The 21,086-nt window shown below is 36.3% G+C and overlaps 1 protein-coding gene across 1 annotated transcript in view; it reads right to left on the bottom strand.

Annotated features, from left to right (window-relative positions):
• Window positions 1-20,242, bottom strand: part of CNTN5 (contactin 5) — a 238,293-nt gene extending 218,051 nt beyond the window's left edge. The window contains exons 1-4 of the mRNA XM_053969809.1: window positions 20,209-20,242; window positions 19,059-19,277; window positions 9,336-9,459; window positions 4,065-4,240 (exon numbers count right to left, since the gene is read on the bottom strand). Of these exons, the coding sequence (XP_053825784.1) occupies window positions 4,065-4,240; window positions 9,336-9,459; window positions 19,059-19,277; window positions 20,209-20,242 (553 nt within the window). The remainder of the gene's footprint in view (window positions 1-4,064; window positions 4,241-9,335; window positions 9,460-19,058; window positions 19,278-20,208) is intronic.
• Window positions 20,243-21,086: the final 844 nt, after the last annotated feature.

Here is a 21,086-nt window from a genome sequence, read left to right as displayed (position 1 = left end):
AAGGAAAGCAATTTTGTTTTGTGGCCTAATGGAATATAGAGATTGTATATGTGGCAAAGGTAAGCACAAAATTCCTTTGCTGTTGTAGACAAAGTTATTAGGATGCTGTTCCAAAGAGAAGCTGTGGAACCACATACAAAAATATGGAGTTGTTTTGCAGTAAGGCAGATAGACTTAGTCAAGCTAAAATATATATTTTTTTTTCAATTATGCATGAAGTTTTGTTTTTATTGAAAAAATATACTTCTAATTTCATTTACAGCATGTGATAGTTTTCTTTTCTTTTTTTTTTTTTTTTAATGCTTGCTTTCTAAAAATAGCATAAACCAGCATGACCTTGGGCATGAGACATCATAGGAAATACAAAGGAAAAAAAAAAAGATAACTTTTACTGAGTTTAAATCTTCATAAGTGTTTGCTGTGGTAGTTTAAAATTTCAAGCAGACCTTTAACTGCACATAACTGGTCTTCCAATTTTGCTCCATAAAAATAACCAGTGATAAAGTGGGCTATTTCAAGTATTCTATCTCTAAACATATACAGAGTAATGTTTACTTTATATCTCTTTCTCTTTCAAATCCAAAGACATGATATAAGCATCTCAAAATATTTCCTATTTTAACTGTGCACACATATGTAAATGATATAGTACATAAACATTTATATTTGCAATGCATCACCAATGCTGAATTACATGATAATAACCATAGCAACAGGGCTTTTGGCCATGGAATTGGGACAGAACTAAAAGCCATGCTCTCCTTTTTTTGGTTTTCATGGTATTTTTGCATAGGCACCTTAGAGTACACACTTTTTCTGTAAGATGGTGTCAAAGGTGGTTAATGGTCCCTGCTCCAATTTGAGCTGAATGCCATTTGTCTTTTTAATTAGAAGAACAACTTTAAAGCTGCAAATATGTAACTATTTTCCACAGAGGCACAACCCATGCATTCACACAATACAGTAAACTTAATTTTTGGTTTTTTTCTCCTGTGAAAGTGATAGGTTTCTAAGCTTTTGGAATCAACATCCATGGTTTTCAGTAACGAAAAGGAAAATGAAGGCCATTATGTGTAGCTCTTTATCTCATAGTCAGAAATGGCTTTGTTTTTCCTTGGGATCATAGATTACCCTTCAAGCCATTAGATCCCAGTAAAACTGTAGAGCACCAATTACTTTAATTACTTTAAGGTCAAGACATTTCCTTAAAAAATCTATTCCAATGCTTTACTTTCTGTCTTACTGAAATCAACTAGACACATGCAGGCCAGCCGTTAACAAGAAATACTTCCCTATTGTTGCATCCCAGGTTGTGTTCAGATTAGGGGTTTTATAATGTTAAATTAGCCGGTTCTGTGTATCCCTTTGTACACCCCTATTCCCCCTGTGATGGTTCATTCCAGGCTGCCTGCCATTGGAGCTTCCCCACGTCACTCCAGTAACCACCCCCTGTTCTTTCCTGAAACTTCCTTGTCAGTTACCCCATCCCCGCGTCCCCATTCGTCCCAGAGCCCTGTGTCCGCCCCTGTTGCGTCCCCATTGGTTGCCGTGGTCCACGTCACTGCCATGGTGCCTGTCCCCATTGGGTGGGAGGGCTTCTGCCCTCCTCAGTACGCCCCCTGTAAAATCCCGTGTGCCCCTGGTCCCAGCACCATTTTGTCCACGCGGCGCTAGGGAGCAAGTCCCGCTTCTCCATCACAGCTCTACGCAGCAATAAAAGCTCTCCAGCCAGTCATGCAGACAGACTGGACTTTCCTTCCCTCTTTGTCTCGCCCCTCGCGCCGGCAACAGAGCACAGCCAGCCCCACCCCAGTGCACAGAACACAGCAGCGCCCGGGACAAGTGGCGTCCTGGTCCCGCCGAGAAGCAGCACCTTTGCTGGGCTCTCCAGAGCTGCCCAGGACCAGGGAAAACAACGCAAAGCTGCAATTCCTTATAAAGGTGGTGAGACACTGGAAGAGGTGGCCATTGGATCTGACTTACAACAATTTTTCAGTGATACAAGCTTCTGGTATGTTAGTATGAGTTTACAGTGTGGTGACATCATTAAACTTGAATTAATTTAAACAGTAGTAAAATCTGAGATACTGCGTAATGCAAATATTATTTCAACATGAACAGCAACTATTTAAGATCAGGGAATTGAAGAAGCATTAAACCAGGATCGCAAGAGAGAGAATCATGCTACATAGAATTAAGCTACAAATACACATTGAACTTGAAATTGCTCTTGTGTACAAGTTTCTCATGAACTTCTAAAAGAGCTTCAATCAGTTATTACTCTATCATTTAAAAAATATTTTTATGTTCTAATAACAGCCTTTTCTCTGGTGCAAGTCCTGCAGCACTTCCAAATAGCATTCTGCCATTAAAATTTCCTAAGAAACTTTCATTACAATTTCCAAATACTTTAATAAACAGAAATCACATTTCAGACATTAAAATGTAATAAGTTTGATACCTGCAAAAGTAGGTGTGTAAGATAATATAAACTTAAAAATCCAATGAAAATAAACCCACTAAACCAAAACTCTTTTTTTTTTTTTTTTTTTTTTTGGTCACTTTATCTAAATTTATTTTACTGGCGGAGGTAATAATATAAGTACACAGGGGTCTGAATGAACTGTGGATGTAGCTATTGTAACTACACTTCTCTCTTTCCCTGTATATATTTTTTTTCAATTGTAGGTTAAGTAGCCACCTCTTAGCCCTACTTGAGCTGGGAACAGAAATCTGAGGCTCAGACAGCTGGAACCATGTATTTTTACTAGTGATTGGGTTCTCTAACCAAGATGGTTGTAGGATAGTTTTCTTGTCTAAAAGATAAAATGCAGCAGAATTTTCCCAGAAGCTACATTTAAGATGGAAGTCCAGTAATACCATTATACTCTTGTGGTGCTTAGAGTTTTAAACATGCTGCCTTGGCATGAGCAAACTTTTACAAATGTCATTATTCTTCCCAGCTCAGAAGTAGGTGGATAGTACTATGATCTCCTAACAAACACCTTGATGGAATATGCAGCAGATAAGAATTAAGCAATAAATTAAAGAGGTCTGACTTGACCAGGGAGGGGAGGATTAAGGGAAGATCAGACCTCACTGCTGAGTTCTTGACAACACCAGATGTGTTAGTAGACATGCAGATGGCAACTTCTCCTTAAACCCATTTTTCCACCTGTGGCTATATGAAGATCTGCCTCATATTTCATGGTATTGTCTTATTTTCAGCAGGGTCTGAGAAACTAGGATGGAGTTCTTTTTGCACTCCTCCTCTTAAAAACCACTCATGGTAGGATTTATCTACATAAACTAATAAAATGATGTTGGATTTCTTCCTTTAAAGTGCTGAGGGGAAGTTAGGGTTGAAGAGAAATCCTGGCCCTGTTTTTCCTGCTAGTATGTTTGAAATAGAGCATGCTTTGATAGACCATAGAGTTTACTTGGGATCATGAACTATTGATAGCTTCTGAGAAGTATATTTTAGTGAATAATTTCAAAAGCTAAGTCATTTTTGTTTCTATTAACAACTATAAAAACCCCTTCCGTTTTATATTGCATGAAAGTATATGTACATGTATGAAAGGATATTTATGCAAAAACAAGGACATAAACCATATGTATTTATATACATATATACATTAAAAAAAACAGTTAGCGGTCCATATGATCCAACAGATATATAGGTGTGGTAACATTTTACAAGATATAGGCACTTTATCTCATTCTATTCTTAAGTTTGCAGTTCTTTCTGTCCTGCTCAGAGAGTGTGGCAAAATGATTGATGTTTCAGGAAACTAGCAATGAGTGAAATACATCACTGCAGAGTATTCAAGTATGCCATTAAAGTACACCATTTGGGATCATGTACTAGAGTTATTTTCCCTGATGATTCTATTTTAAAATAACAAGTCTGCAGAAAAACACTCTCTTCTACTAAGTATTTTACTTCTAGTTTTGCTCAACAATGTCAGTGTCACTTGTATAACAGGTTCAAATTACAATTTAGTGCCTTATCAAGCAATGTAAAAGTCTGATTTGTCAATATTTTAAAAAATGTTACTCACATGCAAACTGAAGAACAGCCTCTCTGCTTAAAATACTGCCAAACATGTTGGTAGTTAAACATTGGTACTGTCCAGAATCTTTCATTTCACTGGGGTTGCTGATGATCAAGCTCCCTTCTATTAAACTGAAGCGATAATCACTTTCAATGTCGATTTCAGTTCCATTTCGAAGCCATCTTAGGGGAAAAAAAACAATGCCCACTGAAAAACTGCTTGAGCATTTAATAGCCAAGTGAAGGTATCAAGCTTAGGACACAAAATATGACAGCTCCAGTTGTAATAACAACTATTCAGAGATATCCTGTGCAGGAACCCATTACTCTGGCAAAACTTGAAAGCAAAAAGCACAAGCAAAACCTCATCTTCAGCCTCTGAAGAAAAAGGATATTCTTTGTTTTACCTATGCTGAATGAAAATAATGATCTCTTCTTTTTTTCTGGTTTTTTTTTTTTTTTTTTTTTTTTTTTTCCCCAAAAAACTAATGTACACAAAGGCTTAAGGCTTGAAAACTGCATAGCAGATGCATCCTTTATGTCAAAAATGGAAATTTTACTGTGCTTATGATAATCAAAGTTTTAATTCAGATTCTATCATTAAAGCCTTAGGCCCAGCTGAGTTTACAGGTAGCAGAGCTGAGTCTGCACTGCATAAAAGCAACGAAAAGTTTTTTCCATTCTTTCAGCATTTGATTTTCTCAGCCCAAGAAACAAGGACACATTTAAATACAGAAGAAGAACAAGACCCGTGATGAGCAGGGAGACAGATTGATGCACATAGGCTGTTATGCAATATAGGATTTTGGCAACAGACAAAGGCAAAATAATATCAGCTGAAATAGTATACACAAAATTCAAAGACTGGCACAAAAGACTGGAATTAACTGCTGGGTGGGCGAAGGGCAATTCCTGACAGCTGCTAGGTACATGGAAACTAACAACAAATAAACAGTGTGAATAGAGAATGTGAAGTTAGGGAGGTGTATGGGAGTGAAATAAGAAGCCCAAGCAATATAATGAAGGATGGGCGTGAAGATAAGAAGGAAAAAGCCAGGCTGTAAGAAACATTGAAAGTATCCCAACTAAGGCAAGTTTTCAATGATTCCTGAATAAACACTTATTTTTATGAGGTTTCAGAAGTAACCTAAGAGTCTCATAATTTTTCAGTTGTGCAAGTGATTTTATGGGTTGTGTTTCCAGCCTTTCCCAGATGTTGTCTGCCAAAGAGCCTCAGCCTCCCATTCATCTCAAAAGACTGAAGCAACAAACTCTGTAATAGTCCACTGGCTGCAAGAGAAAATGTTTTTTGTGGTAGATTAATAGACTTCAGCAGTCTGGAATAACCTGTTATATGTGTGTGTTTGCAGTTACTGAATAAAAGAATAAAATCTAAATATGAAGACTTTTAGATTTTTTTTTTTTTTGTCAAAGTGTAATTTCATGAAATTGTAAGAAGAATGCAAAGAAGAGATAAGCAGTGTAAACAGATAGGGTACAATTATTATAATACCCAGATATTTCTTTCATTACTCTTTTGCTGTCATTATGCAGCTTCAAAGTTGGCTTGGGAAATTTCCAGGAACTTGCAAGCTTTGCCAGAGATCAGCAAAGACTGGAAGAACTTGGCAACATTTAGACTCTAGAGAAAACTTTAACAAAGCAAAATAATTATTAATTCACTCAATCTAGTTAACATTCATGATGAAAGGGATACAGAGAGCAGAATTCAGCTGCAGTAGTGGTGAATATTTCTTAATCCAAAGGTCAGAATAGTCAGAATATGGATGAACTATGAATTTGTCCTTTCTTTTCACAATTGGACTTTTGATTGCAGAGCACCTCTGTTTCGCTGAATGTTAGAAATGAAACAACATTGAAAATTTATTTATATTTTAAAGGATAGCAGGGGAAGTTTGGTAGAATTAACTACATTTTAAAACAAATTCATACATAGAAGAGGTAAAAAAGGAAAGGAATTTTTCATTTGACCAATTATTATTGATTAGTATATATTTTGAATTAAATCATATTGAAAGTCAATTTTTAATACATATATCCTTGTCTATATATGTGGAAAAAAAAAGCAAAAGTAATTGATCTTGAATGGAAATTTAGATAGGGAAAAAGCAAAAAAATGTATGTTTTGGCATTTCCAAATGGGAACTCTCACAAAATTCAGTTAAACTAGCTTTAATCCTTTAGTTTCATTTTCAGGTAAGTTCAATGAAAAAATATGTTCTTTGAATTCTACCTCAAAACTTTAAATCTTAATAGCCTTTATATCTCGGGGTCCATCCTGAGGGATTGTATTTCCCTCATATTATCTATGCACATAATAGGAAAATAAACACTGAATTAGGTGACTTTTTTTCTAGGTAATCTGTCTAATCTGGAAGGACAGAACCCAAAATATAACGCTTCCAAGTTCACAGATTGTTAGGAAAACTCAGATGCATTTTTTCTTGAAGAAAAGTGACAGATAACATGTCAAAATATTATAATCTGGTTTAAGCAGACAAGAAATAATTTTTAGAAAACCTTTTCAATTGCCTTTTCTAACAGGAAATGATACTGACAGAACAATAAATACCCAGTTTATGTGCGTCCTAAGTAAAAGAGTCCATGCAATGTTTCACAATCAGTGAAAGCCATGTGGCATCTCAGTGAATTCAACACCTGCTTGTAGCTCAGAAGCAATGCTGACTTGTGACATCCCACAGGAACTTTGTGAATGTCTGTATTCATCATCAAAGGCATCGCAGTCATCGTCTTCATTGTACTGACCCTGACTTGTGATGCTAAGGTATGATTTGCAGAAATGTTAAGCAAAGAGAATCCATTTATCTCAGGGAGTTATTCCCAAAAAGTATGCATCAAAATACCTTAATGACTGAAAGTCAGGAAATTAAAACCTGTTATTTCAGGGTAGAGTTTGGAAAAAGCGAAACAAAGTTGTTTTAAAGGAAGAACATCTGAAATGATGTGAACATTCTCCGTTCCATTAAAACAAAGTCATGTCCAAGAACAAAAACAGAATTTGTAAACAGGCTATGAACACTGTGTCTCAAATTACACAGACTAAAGAAATTAATTTTAAAAAAGGCAGAGATAACACTGAAATTTTTGAGTGCTCTAAATGTTCTTTTAATATAATTTTAAATAAATACATACTGTGCTTTGTTTTTGGCCAAAAATAATTCTTAGCAGCACAAGCCTCAGAGCACACGTAAAGAAAGGTCCAGTGCATCTGGCCAGGGTCTTTGGTAATGTGGTTGGGTAGTGACATACTCAAAACTTTGTATATCTGTAGATCTTTTGAGGCTAAATTCCCTTTACATTTTTCCTGGAGAATAGTATCTTCTTCAGAGAGTAATTTTTACTTCTTTTCCCTCCCTTGAATGGTAGTGTGCATTGCAAATGCTGTGCAGACAAGTGGCAGCAATAGAATGAGAAGTTAAACTGTGCTGTTTGAGTTAAGCCTTTTAGGTTAAATCTCTCCTTCCATGAGCAACACTCAGGAAAGTTTGCTTATGAGGCTGCTGACACCAATTAATCTCTGGAGAGCTGAAGAAATGGATATCAAAAAAACATAAAACAATTGGAAGAGATGTTAAAAGATAATTTTCTCCAGCTCTATATGGAAAATGGAGCCTAGATGAGATAATCAAGCGTTTTGTTTATTTGCATCTTGAAAGCCTTCACTGAGGAGTATGAAACCTTCTTGCTTTCTCTGTGTGGTTCCTTGTGAAGAAAGAGTCCCTATCCTCTTTGTAGTCACCCTTTAAAATATGCTGAAAGTCTGCATTTATTGATTGCATTCCATTGAGAAAATGCAGAAAAACGTTTGGATGAAGAAAGAAAGGAGATGGCATAGGTTCTCCACAGACAAAATTTCTACAAGAATAATGAGGTTGTCTGGAAGACTTGAATATAGGACTGTCTTTCTTTGGGGGTGAATTTGTGCATTTTCCCCATAGTCACAGACTATGTTTAATGGACTGACAGCACTTTTACAATGTGTGGAACTTTTTTTTTTTTTTTTATTATTATCAAAAATAGGTAACAGAATTTACACAAGGAATGTCAATAATGAAGAACGTAACATTGCTTTCATACCACACAGTGAGGAATTAATGCTATTCTAGTTTGGAGAATTAGTGGATATTCATTCCTAATCCCATGTTATGTGTTTTCATCATGCCTGTGCTGTTGGGGAGAGGGGGGCAGGGGAAGGGGGCTGTGATCAGATCCATTTAATGAGTCCATATGTTGCAGAGGCAGATTGAGTGCTGTTGTGGTAGGGATGTCTAAGGATGGTACTGCTTCTGGATTTCTTCAAGTTATAAAAATGCAAGAGCTGTGATTCAAATAACTCTAAGGAAAATTCAGCCAGAATTCTGAAGAGTCCACAAGTCAAATAAGGGTGAAAGGCAAAAGACAAAATATGGAATTGATGATTGCCACCTATGACAAAACACAATAAGAGTCCTTATGTTCCCTTTGTAATTGAAGAACGACTTTATGAGAAAAGATGAAGGGTATATGGAAAAAAATAACCAACCATATGTTCCCCCAGCCCTCTTACATCACTAGTAATTTACATAAAATATGAGCAGAGACAGATATAGCAAATGGGTAAGGTGACTGCAACATACTGCTACCACCTGTAAGTGTGCACCATCAATAAACTGCACTCTGAGGCTCACAGGTGTATCACCACAGGCCTGAATAATGGATAACTGTGGCCTACAAGTCTGTGGAAAAATAAGCAACAGCTGATGGTTGCTGAGGAATAAAATGGTAGGCTTGTGAATGAAAAAACACCAGATTTGACTCAGCCATGGTATCTTGTAGTGCCACGTCACGTCATTTAATGTACTTTGCTGCCTTCCCTATATGTTGGGATAGTATTTTGTAGCTTTATAGATGTTTAGAAATAAAAAAAAACCCAAAGAATTAAATATTTTTTTTTATCAGTTGTCACAGACACAATTCAATAAACTGGACAAAAAGAGTCTCTCCACATGGATAGAAATGATGCAGAGAGTACAGAATTTGAAACTTAAAATATTACTTAAATATTACTTTGCCTTAATCACTGCCATTTCTGCTTCTTGCTTATTCAGAATCACAAAAAAACATTCAATCAGGAAAACCACTAGTGTCAGAGAGTTGTTTCTGTTGTTTCTCACCAAAATACATTGATTCTCAGAGTAGGAATGCAGTGCCTAATATTCTGAAACCTAAAAAAAAAATAAAATTCTAAAACAAGTACCTGTAGGTGGGAGCAGGATTTCCACGTGCTTGACAATTCAGGGACAGTTTCTTTTCCTCAGAATCAGTTGGAAAAATCATATCGTCTGGCTCTTGTACAAACACTGGCCCATAATCAACACTTTCTGTTGAAAAAAAGAAATGTTACAGTTTAGGAAAGCTGAAAAAATGCAAATGTGTTATAGATTTTCTAATGTGAGATTGATGTATGCATAATTATATTTGTTTTCCAAAGGTTCATGTTGCATTACTTAGATGTTGCATTAAAAAGCAATTATTAAAAGGAAAAAAAAAAGACAAAGAAGAATTTTAAAAAATATTACTAAGTGACGAATAAAACACATAGTATGATTTAAGTGTTTATTATGCCTAAGAATGGCTTTCTCATCAGACATATTTTGGCCTGAAGTCTATTGAGAAGCTCAAGAGACTTAATAGGAATTAACTACTTATAGAGAGCAAGGTAAACAAAAAATTTCCTACTGCTTGCAGCAGCTTATATCACAGAAAAGAAATACATAATTTTGCCATTTATGTCAAGGAGTTGCTAAGAAAGATCACTTGGAAAATTAATGGCAGCAAATGGTGTTTGCTATTAAAAAATATATAGCTAAATCTGACATTTCATTTTCCTCCATTGTCTTGTCTAATTTTGGCATGTACCTTTATCTTGATAAGAATTTACATTTCTGAACTAAAAAAGCTGTATAGACCCATAGAACACTTCTGTGATTCCAGTTCATTCATATTATGAAGTGAGAAGTGTAAGTCTTCAGAAAAGTAAAAGGTCACGAGCAGAGTATTCCTGTTATGTTGGTCTGAATGAATAAAATTCTCACTGTGTACCAGAAGCCTGTGGAATTTTAATAATTTTAGGCTTACTCCAGAATCTTGGATGATTTAATTGCACAGTGCTCTTCATCTTTAAAGCACTAGCCTAATGATATGTGTGCAGAGAGATAGTGGCATTGTCCTGCTACTTGCAATGAAACATATGGGAGCAGAGTTTTCTCTGTTGGTTTTAGGGTTTCATATGTTCATGGGATAGACGTCCTCCAGTTCTTACTGAGGACAGCACAACACATTAAGCAGTTTATAACATCCTGCTGTATTTGTTCTACCAACAGCAGTTTGAAGTGAAAAAAGAAGAAGACTTGGGGTTTGGTCACTCACCTGAAAATTATTTACTACATTGTTTACCAACTCCACACAGCTTCAACCACGTTACGGTTTCACAGTTTTGGGAACTGCAACCTTTATCATACTAATTTTATACTTTATCATACCAATAATAACCTCGGAGGCTAACAGCCTCAGAAAATCTGAGTAGACAGGAAAAAGTACGTGGGGCTACAAGTCTTGGTACAGAAAAGAAAGACTTGGAGTCTGAAAAAGGATGAGAATTGTGGGAGACATAGGTCATAGCACGTTAGTTTTGAGATGCAAATTTCCATGTCTGTAAATTCTTACATTTGGGATTTCTCAACTCTTTTATCATACAGAAAAAAAATGACATAAGACCCCATTATGCTTTTCAAGCTTTCTTTTTAGTGACTACACACTTATTATATACTTCAGTTTTGTCTTTTTACACTACTATTCAAATGCAGATTTTGAAAATACCTATATTTTCAGGTGTGTGTGCTTCTGCTGGAATAGATTCAAATAATTAGCCTGTTGATTTGTAAAGTCAGCAAATAAGAGCAGAAGCAATTAGTAGCGTCTCTTTCCCATAATTTTTCAGCTTATTAGCCCTACTTGTAGGACTATGTAAAGGAGTATGGATTGCTGTTTTGCATATTTATATTACTGTGTAGGTACATTGCTTTGCTTGGGTTTATTGGCAGAAATGTCTGTTCTGGAACAAATATCTGCATTATTAAAAAAAAACAAAAAACAACCCACAAACAAATCAATCACAAAAAGTGACTTCTGATATGTACTGATATTATTGAAGATAAAATAACTCCAGTAATAAATTTTGAGAAGTACAACTTCAAATGCCATGGGGGAAATTGATTCAGCCAGCAAAACTTATTTTAAGAAAGGAAAATGTTGGTACAAACATAGTGTGTGGATTTCTTATAATTTGGTCACCTACTTCTTGCATTGCACAAAAGAAAATACTCATGAATGTAGGTGTAAATAAACAGAACTGACATTGAGCTAGAGTTTAGCATAACCAAAAATTAATTAAGGATAACAAATCTAAATCATGGCTTTAGATTTAAGTGTTATTTCATGCAGATTAGGAGGCATATGGATAGGGTGCATATTAATGAAGATTAATGATTTTATCTTCTCCCTAGGAGGGACTCTGGAGATAAAATACAGTATCACAGTCTAGGACTGCTGGAAAGAAAAGAAAAATATGCAAGGCTAAGCGCAGGACAAGACCATGGCACACTCTTGTCCTCTCCCTAAGCCACTCAGATAGAGATTTTTCTGCAGCTTTTGACTCAACCATTGACCTTAGGACAAGGAAACACCTCCAGCCCCAGTCCACAGCACACCATGGTCCCACAGACAGCTGGAGACTCCCCTCAAGCCACAGAGAAGGGAGCAAGCCAACCTCTCTGTGTGACCTTGAAATAAAACTTTCTGATTCATGAACCATTGGCTGGCTCTTCTGCTTTGGGTAGTCTTTTTGGGGGAAATATCCCTGGCCTTATCCTTATTGCCCTCATTTTCTTATTGTGTTTATTTTTACATCTTTGTACGTATGGATATATAAGCTCATGTACGTTTTCTGATGCCTTCAGGGATCCAAAGGCATCAGGTTTTTTTGCATCCATGCTTTTTTTGCACCTATAGATCACAGCTATCTCACCTATAGATCACAGTCCTTCATGAGTGTGCATGGCAGGATTTGAGCTCTACACCTTATTTTTTTCTTTCTAACTTATCAAGAACTAACTTATAAAATTAAATGAGCATTCAACATACATACTAGCATGCATATATTTCAATTTACTATTATAATTTCTCAAGGGAAATATTTCCATTCCTCGTAGAGGCTTTTACTAAACAAGATACAGAAAACTAGTTGCTTTAAGTGTTATCTTATTTAAGAACAGTGATTTACCACAGAGTCTTGGTAATACAGGTAGCACTGCAACCAGCAGGGCAACTGCTAGTTTGTGGTCCCCTTACAACTTTTAAGAAAGGCAAGTATATGGAAAACATTCAAAATATAAGAAAACCCTCTTTTAAATTCTTGAATATTCTTCAGAGCAGTGCTTTGATTTTCTTTGAGTGCCAGTGTTTTTCTCACAGCACTTCTGCACATAAAATTTCTGGAACATGTGACTCCCTAGTAGCAACAAGTAGTTAAATCCTCACGAGAATGTAAACTGAAATCAGTATCCTGCAACTCAGACAATAGCCAAAGTGCAGTTTCTCTCTCTCTTATCTACAGACATTCTTTCATACTTTCATTCTCTCCCTCAGTTACTGATGAAGAAAAAAAACCAGATGTTCTTCAGTTCTTCTTGCTGGGCAATGCAGATATCGTAACAACAAACTGCAGATGAGAATAAATCTTCCTATACTTTAAATCCTATAGCAACTGAAATAGTGTAATTCCTTAACAGTTGCTTTCTTGCCATCATTGTTGATAAAAATCCAGGTCAATTAATACACTGAGAAAATGAATTAATTCCTGGAACCTTGGGAACACAGAGGTGGGCAGGAAAGAAATATTACTCTCTTCAAACTCCTGCATTGGAGCTGCACTGTGGGAATGCCATGGGAAACTACAGTCATTTCGCATAAGGCATTTCCCCAGAGTCCTCTGCCCCCCAATGCAAATGAGCACATGCCCATCACCTGTCAGTTTGTGGTTGTCATCTCCCCAGGTTCCGGAAGGTTCCCCGTTCTCGTTGCTCCTAATGATTCCCTCTGTAAACTACTCCTTCCCTTTTCCCTCATTGGCCCAGTTTGTGTTACCCCAACCCTGTCCCTCCCTTACACCCTCTTCCCATTGGATCATTTGTACCCTAGTCACTCCTTCCCTCCCCAGTTATATACTCTGATCCCTCCTTCCCCAGGGCTCTCGGAGTCTGCTCCTATTTCTGCCTCCCTACTCCTTTCATCAATCCTCAATAAACCCGCTCAGATTCCAGCAGCTCGAGTCCTTCCGTCTTCCTGGTGGGGATTTTAATTATGCTAGCCAAGCACCTGTTGACCAGCTAACTGAGGGTCACCCTGCGGGACTCGGTCCGGGGTAGCCCACAGTGCACTGCCATTATTACTTTTAGCTGGATAATTCTAAGTGCTGTACTTTCCAAAGAGGAAAAGAAATTTAGTTATTAGCAATGTTTGCTTAAATAAGTACCCTCCAAGATACATGACTGGCCTAATCAATCATCTAGCCATCTTCTCAGTTTGAGCTACTGGTGGGAAGAAACAGCAGACATGTTATGTGAGGGAATATGGTCAGGCAGCCTTTGTTTATGAGGAAGGAAGTATTCCTTCAGGTCATCTCCCCTTCTTCTACTCTTACCCCTTTAGAAGCACTTTTTACAGGACCAGGAAGAATGTTTTTCTATTGCCCTATTTTCCACCCCCATGTTTCAAAGATTTTGTGAATGAATGTAGAGATGGAAGAATTTTCTAAAGAAAAGCTACACAAGGAATGTAAAATGATAGAACTTCTAAAGCAGCCTAAAATGAGGGATCACTAACAGACCTTCCATCCTAAAATACAAATGATTTTACTCTGCATACAGGGCCTATCCAGAAAAGTACCTACTTGACACAATGCAGACCAAATGGCATTCCAATGACCTAGGTATTGATGTGTTCAAGAAACATTAATATGATTGAGGAAATTGTTGATAAGGCTATACATGTTGCTGAAATTTGTATATAAGAAGAAGTAATTAAAATTAACCTAAGTAGTTTCATTTCAAACTGGTCCTAAAAATTGAAAGATTCTTTTTGGTATAGGTGGGTACTACTCACTGTCAACCTTGTTTTTGTATTTGTCTCTTTCCTTTCTTGGTTTACAGCTTATGCTTGTTGTATGAACTTCAGGTGATGACTCTAAAGGACCATCTGATTACCTTTGTTATCACAGAATCAGACAGTTTAATCTGTTCAGTATATTCAGAAATATTTTAGAATTATATTCACATGGATTTAAATGGAAACTTATTGCTTTCCCCAGATAAAAGCTAGAAGCTATTTTGGTTTTTTGTTTAAACACCGGAAAAAAATGTATTAGCTTCAGTGGTAATATTTATTTTACAAGTAGGTCCTATGATATAATCTTTCACCTTTACACTTAAATAAGAAATTACTATTCATTTTAATATCACTGTCATATATCAAAATATCACCTATTTCAAAATCTCAATATAATAAAAAAGAAGCCCACAAATTCATCTAGGCAACGTATGTTCCAGTGATTAACTCTCTGTGTAACATATTTTAAAATTAACAAAGGTGGCTGAAATTTGCAATAATTATTTTGCAAATATAGAAGCAGACACATATATATACACACACATATATGCACATATATTTGCAACATATGCATTTCTAAACAAACATTCTAATTTTTAAACTGTGTTTCAGTCAACTTAAAAACTGAGAAACTTTGAGAATCCTTTTGAGGTAAAGTGAGGCTGAAACATGGCCCTCAATGTATATATATTGATTCTAGTGTGCTGTATGGTTGAACATTGTACACACATTATTAAGCTTATACTGCAAAGAAGATTAAATTATTTTCTCATATTTTCAAATTTACCTTTTCTGAAACATGTGTATTTGCTTATTAAGCAAGATGATACAAAATTTTACTGTTTCTAGAAAATGCTTTCTCTGTTCTGAAACAAATAAATCTGTTCTAAATTTAGTTTATAATATCTAAACTGCATGCCATATGAATCAATGTTGTCAAATATTTTTAGCAACAGAAAAAAAAATTAGTAGTTTGTATCTATAATGCAGACTGGTAAGTGCTGAATCTAGCAGATGGTGGAAAAACAGGAATTCTCATTTTATAAAAATTAGATTTGGATCTTGCATATCTTGGGGTTCATTGATTCAAACACTTTCAGTTGTGGCAGACTCTGTTCTTCATTTCCTTGCAAAATGTGTCAAATCAAAGATGAAAGGACAAAGAGAGCCCTTATTCAAGGTTAAGTTCAATTATCTTCACTGCAGAAATTCCAAAAGTTTTTGGAACGGTAAGAAAATATAAGAGTTTGCAGTTTTGTAATTCTTCAAAAGTATTTAATGAATAATTCATACTTTCTATTCACATTTTTTAGTCATGACTTTACACACTGATATATAGTTTGAAGAGAAGGACTTCAATGCCTTGGCTGCATGTTTACGCTAAATAATTCCAGATAGTTTAAAGTCAGCAGTGACCTAGAGCATAGTTCTTTTAATTTAAGATATCAGGAAGCACATGTTGAATTGAAAGTGCAAGTGAAATAGCATCAAGTCAGTATAAAAGGACCTTTATTACAAGCCATGTCAGGTGTTTGAACATATCTGCTGGGAAATCATTTGAGAAGTCACTTGAGAACTGGTATAATTCAGCAGCTATTAAAAGTATTTTTAGTTGTTTTTTATGACAAGCTTCATTTCTGAATTTATGCCATATATTAGATGTTTAAATTATACAGATTCTACATTATAATAATATAAAACATGTTTTCTCTCCTCCTAAAAATGTCCTCTCACTTGTAGCAGTGGTGTCATTACCACAGGATGCTGTAACATTTCTTCATTTAAGAAGCCTTAGCTGGTAAACATGACCACTTAACTCTATCACTCTATCATCACATAGCAGTTATAGGATGATAACTAGAATATCCTTACTTCAAGGCCTGTAAAAATGAAAAAAACAAACAAACAAACAAACAAAAAATAAAAAAACCAAAAAAACAAAAACAAAAAAAAAAAAAAAAAACAAAAACCAAACAAAAAAAATACCTTTAGGCAAAATCAAAATCAAGAAATTTAGAAATACAAGTAAGTGTAATGACAGATAATTTAAATAGTCCCTTATTCTCAGTTTCTAAATATCAAAGATATTTATTCAGGCATCAAGTTATTAACAGAATTAAGTGAGGTTTAGAAAATAAGTTACATTCAGCTGCCATGACAGATGTGTTCAAGTCCTCTTAGATGATGCAGATTATCCTACTTGGTCACTGCTGATCTTTTCTAAATACTGTCTCATACCTATGCTTGTGCTATGCAGGCACTTCAGTTAATCAAGGTCTTTTAAAACATTATCAGGTGACTCAGATTTATCTATTTCTACAAGTGTCTGCACAGCTGGATATGCCAAGACCTGTAAGTGAAATAAGTCTCCTAGGGCTATTTTATGTAGTCTTTAGAAGAATGGTGTTCCTCTCTTCTTGGTCAAATACTCTATTCATTAGGCCTTATGGGGTATGGCCCTTTTACAATTTTGTCTACAGTCAGTGGTTTTTCACTTGCTCCTGAAAAACTGATAAATCTCAACTGCTGAGCTGCAATGTGGCCCCAGTGTTTTGAGAAGAGTATGATTGCTGACCTAAATCATAGGTCCCATCTAGGGTACAATGATCATCCCTGAAGTATGATCTCACCATGCTTTCTGGAGATGTCCAGGATTTCTAGTTCTAGCTTGTACTATATTATTCAAATAGTCTGCATTTTTTTTTTTTTTGCTTTCTCCTTCAGTCTTTAGACATTCATGCTGTAAAAGATCAGGATAATAGACTATAGTTCTAATAATGGACATTAATTTTAACCTGCTCTCAGCAATGAAATTATCAGTGTCCGATGAATGGGGAAAAACTGAGTTCACACTAGTCACTGCTTGAAAGAGTATTACAGTGGAAGGAGAAATGTAGAAACATGCCCCTATCCCAGAAATTGTATCAATCAGAATTTATCTGATTTATAAATTCAAATTGTTTCTTTTCTAGATCAAACTTTATTCAGGGAACATATTTGTGCTTGTAAATAAGCCATTTTTCTACACAAACCACATGCATACACCAGTAATTTTTAAGACATGCAAGACATTTTCCAGGGAAAAAAAATAAGACTCTGTTGTCACAAAGAGTAACCTGTTATCACAATCATGATATTGTGTGAATTTCATTAAAGTGCAAGTTACTAATCACAATTCTTTCCTCTTTTACATCCTTAGATGTAAATGAGGAATATACTTCCCTCTCCTTCCTTCCTTCCTTCCTTCCTTCCTTCCTTCCTTCCTTCCTTCCTTCCTTCCTTCCTTCCTTCCTTCCTTCCTTCCTTCCTTCCTTCCTTCCTTCCTTCCTTCCTTCCTTCCTTCCTTCCTTCCTTCCTTCCTTCCTTCCTTCCTTCCTTCCTTCCTTCCTTCCTTCCTTCCTTCCTTCCTTCCTTCCTTCCTTCCTTCCTTCCTTCCTTCCTTCCTTCCTTCCTTCCTTCCTTCCTTCCTTCCTTCCTTCCTTCCTTCCTTCCTTCCTTCCTTCCTTCCTTCCTTCCTTCCTTCCTTCCTTCCTTCCTTCCTTCCTTCCTTCCTTCCTTCCTTCCTTCCTTCCTTCCTTCCTTCCTTCCTTCCTTCCTTCCTTCCTTCCTTCCTTCCTTCCTTCCTTCCTTCCTTCCTTCCTTCCTTCCTTCCTTCCTTCCTTCCTTCCTTCCTTCCTTCCTTCCTTCCTTCCTTCCTTCCTTCCTTCCTTCCTTCCTTCCTTCCTTCCTTCCTTCCTTCCTTCCTTCCTTCCTTCCTTCCTTCCTTCCTTCCTTCCTTCCTTCCTTCCTTCCTTCCTTCCTTCCTTCCTTCCTTCCTTCCTTCCTTCCTTCCTTCCTTCCTTCCTTCCTTCCTTCCTTCCTTCCTTCCTTCCTCCCTTCCTCCCTTCCTCCCTTCCTCCCTTCCTCCCTTCCTCCCTTCCTCCCTTCCTCCCTTCCTCCCTTCCTCCCTTCCTCCCTTCCTCCCTTCCTCCCTTCCTCCCTTCCTCCCTTCCTCCCTCCCTCCCTCCCTCCCTTCCTCCCTTCCTCCCTTCCTCCCTTCCTCCCTCCCTTCCTCCCTTCCTCCCTTCCTGCTGCAACTTTCGTCCCTTCCTCCCTTCCTGCCGCAACTTCCGCAACTTCCTTCCGCAACTTCCTTCCTTCCTGGATTTCTATCTTTTTTGATTGCAATTCAGGTAATTATTGTCACTAAAGAAATGGTATAAGAAATGTGGCTTTTAAAAATGTAACCAAAGACAAGAAAATATGTATTGTTCCTATTAATTATTGCATTTAGAGGTGAATGACACCATATCACACCAGAAACTGTATCCAAGCATGCACATAAGTACATGCATGACACAGTTGACTATACAGAAGAGATAATTTACAGCAAAAGTAGTTTTATAAGATTTATGCTTCATGTTTAATTTATATTACTAGCATTCATGATTAAATAAAAAAAATCCAATGAGAAAATAGTGGCTTAGATTTTACGGCTAGATGAAATTGTGCCATAATGGAATTTCAAATCACTGCTTTGCTATTTTCATGTAACAACACCTGCATAAAACCATTCTGCATAAGAATCTTTAAGAAAGGATATTTTAACTGGTGACCTTAAGGCCTTCCTGAAGAACCTAAAGGAAAGCAACTCATTTCCACCTTGTGACGTTTAATAAAATTCAAAATTATGTCTGAGAAATACTGAAGTAAACTGACAAAAATACACTGAGTTTGAAAAATGTTTCTAAGTTTTAGAGGGGGAAGCTACACTTACCATCATGTTTGAAGGTATCTGAGAAGTGGTAGAGGTTTGTCGGGAAGTGATAATGTTGTGTGGTTCCTCTCCAGCCTGGTGAAGATACACTTCCTAATGAAGGACTGCTTAATCGTGGTCTGCTCTTTGAATTAAATGAGGCTAAAGATGAACTACCAGATTTGATTCTTAGGATAGCAGCATATGATGTGGGGAGACCAGGAACAGCTTCTGAATAATCTGGGAAAAAATTAAAAAAAAAAAAAAAAACAAACAACAAGAAGTAAACACTGAATAGAGACTAGGTCTGTCACTTTGCAAAAGAATGTTTAGTTAAGCAGTAGAAAAGCAGAAAAGTTTTATCTATAAAAGGAGTGACAGAAAAATACCAGGCTTGATGAGAGACTCAGCTTCTGAAAAGAACTGGTTAGTAGCATGGAGCTCTAATAAAATTTGCCTGCAGCTTCTCCAAAATATAGAAATCAGGTATTCATTAAATTTCTTACTGATGAAAACATGAGTTTTCAATGTTTTTAATTCTATTTCTATGACCATATATTTCTATCTCTTAGTGGAAAAGTATCTGCCAGGTCACCATCTTTCCTTCATATCCTTCCTTCCCTTTGTATATGCAATGCAGAAACACTGACAGAAGCTAAATATGCCTCTCAGTTCAACAGTACTCTGCAAATCAAGCAGGCTGGCTAAACAGGCCAAGAGTACCTGTATTCACAAATGCCTCTCCCAGAAACATACATATGCTAAAGTCACGTCCTCTGCTGTCTCTTCAAGTTCCCTTTTTTGCCTTTTCTGACTCTATTTAAAATTTCAGTGTTTACAAATGAGAATAGTATCCAAGTTTTCAGTCCCTTTATAATGTCAAATATAAAGGAAATAATTACATTACAATAGATTAAAAACTATAACTCAGGACCTGCAGGAACAAAGCAAGCAGAAGTATTGAAATCAGTTGTCCTGAAAATGCAACAACATTAAGGAAGTGAGAAGAATATTCAAAAATATATTCAGAGTTGAGTGAAGGGATCCAGACTGTATATCCAGTGCCTCTGAAGGAAGAGATCTTTTGGAGGACAATTGGAAGTGCCAAGAAGAAAAAAAATCACTCTTCTATCATCTCTGCTGGTGATAAATATTTAAAAACCGGACATACTCTTCACATTGGCATAGTATGTAACATTTGTCATTTTTAGGCTGTGACTCTCCTTTTTGTTTGTGCATGTAACACAAAGAGCCACTCTAGTAAATAGGATTCAACAACACTTAAATAGTTCTGACAACTTCTTTTTGCTGAAATATGCTGTGTAGGCAATTTTGTGAAATGAAGTTGTTCTGTGCTGCCTCATCAAGTTAAGAAGACTGCAATTCTTGTTCTGCTTAAAAAGAAAAAATAAATCTATAATTCTTTGTTATCTAGCAGAGTGGGGAACACTATTTCTGCAGTGGTAGTTTCAGGGTTTGAAAGAACAAAAGAATCTACAAGATCTCAGATGGTATGAACGCAAAGTATCATGGGAGGAAAGAGAAGGAAAGAATACAAATGTCACTTGACATGGTGAACAGGTCCTGCAGTAATGGTAGTGTTATGTAATCTATTTTCTGACCTTCTATGGTATAATTTCTTTGTTTTGCTGGGATTAGCGATCAATGTGAAATTTCACCCTGACTCCAGTTGCTCTGTCATACTCATGGGGATGCTGTATCTGAGTAAAGTTTCTCTTGTAAAACATAACTGCAAATGGTTAATAAATTATACATAAGGAAATATTTCTTGTTTTGTTTACTGAAAGTCTGTAGCCTGTGATCTCTACTGACAACTAAAGCAGAAAACACACTTACCTGAGAACAAAACCTACTTCCTAATTTGAGCATTCACCTTCAGAGATTTAGACTTCTGAACTGTCTAGTTACAGTGCCTTAATTAGAATATATTTTTATTGGAGTACTATTTACAGTAAAATTATTCCTTTAATTTGGTTTGGATTAGACTGCTGAGATTTGGGAGAATAAATTTATATATTCCATTATTTA

Source organism: Vidua macroura, chromosome 2, assembly GCF_024509145.1.
Source record: "Vidua macroura isolate BioBank_ID:100142 chromosome 2, ASM2450914v1, whole genome shotgun sequence".
Taxonomy (NCBI): domain Eukaryota; kingdom Metazoa; phylum Chordata; class Aves; order Passeriformes; family Viduidae; genus Vidua; species Vidua macroura.
Note: the sequence above shows the minus strand (reverse complement) of the source record. Positions and strands in the feature narration are given on the sequence as shown.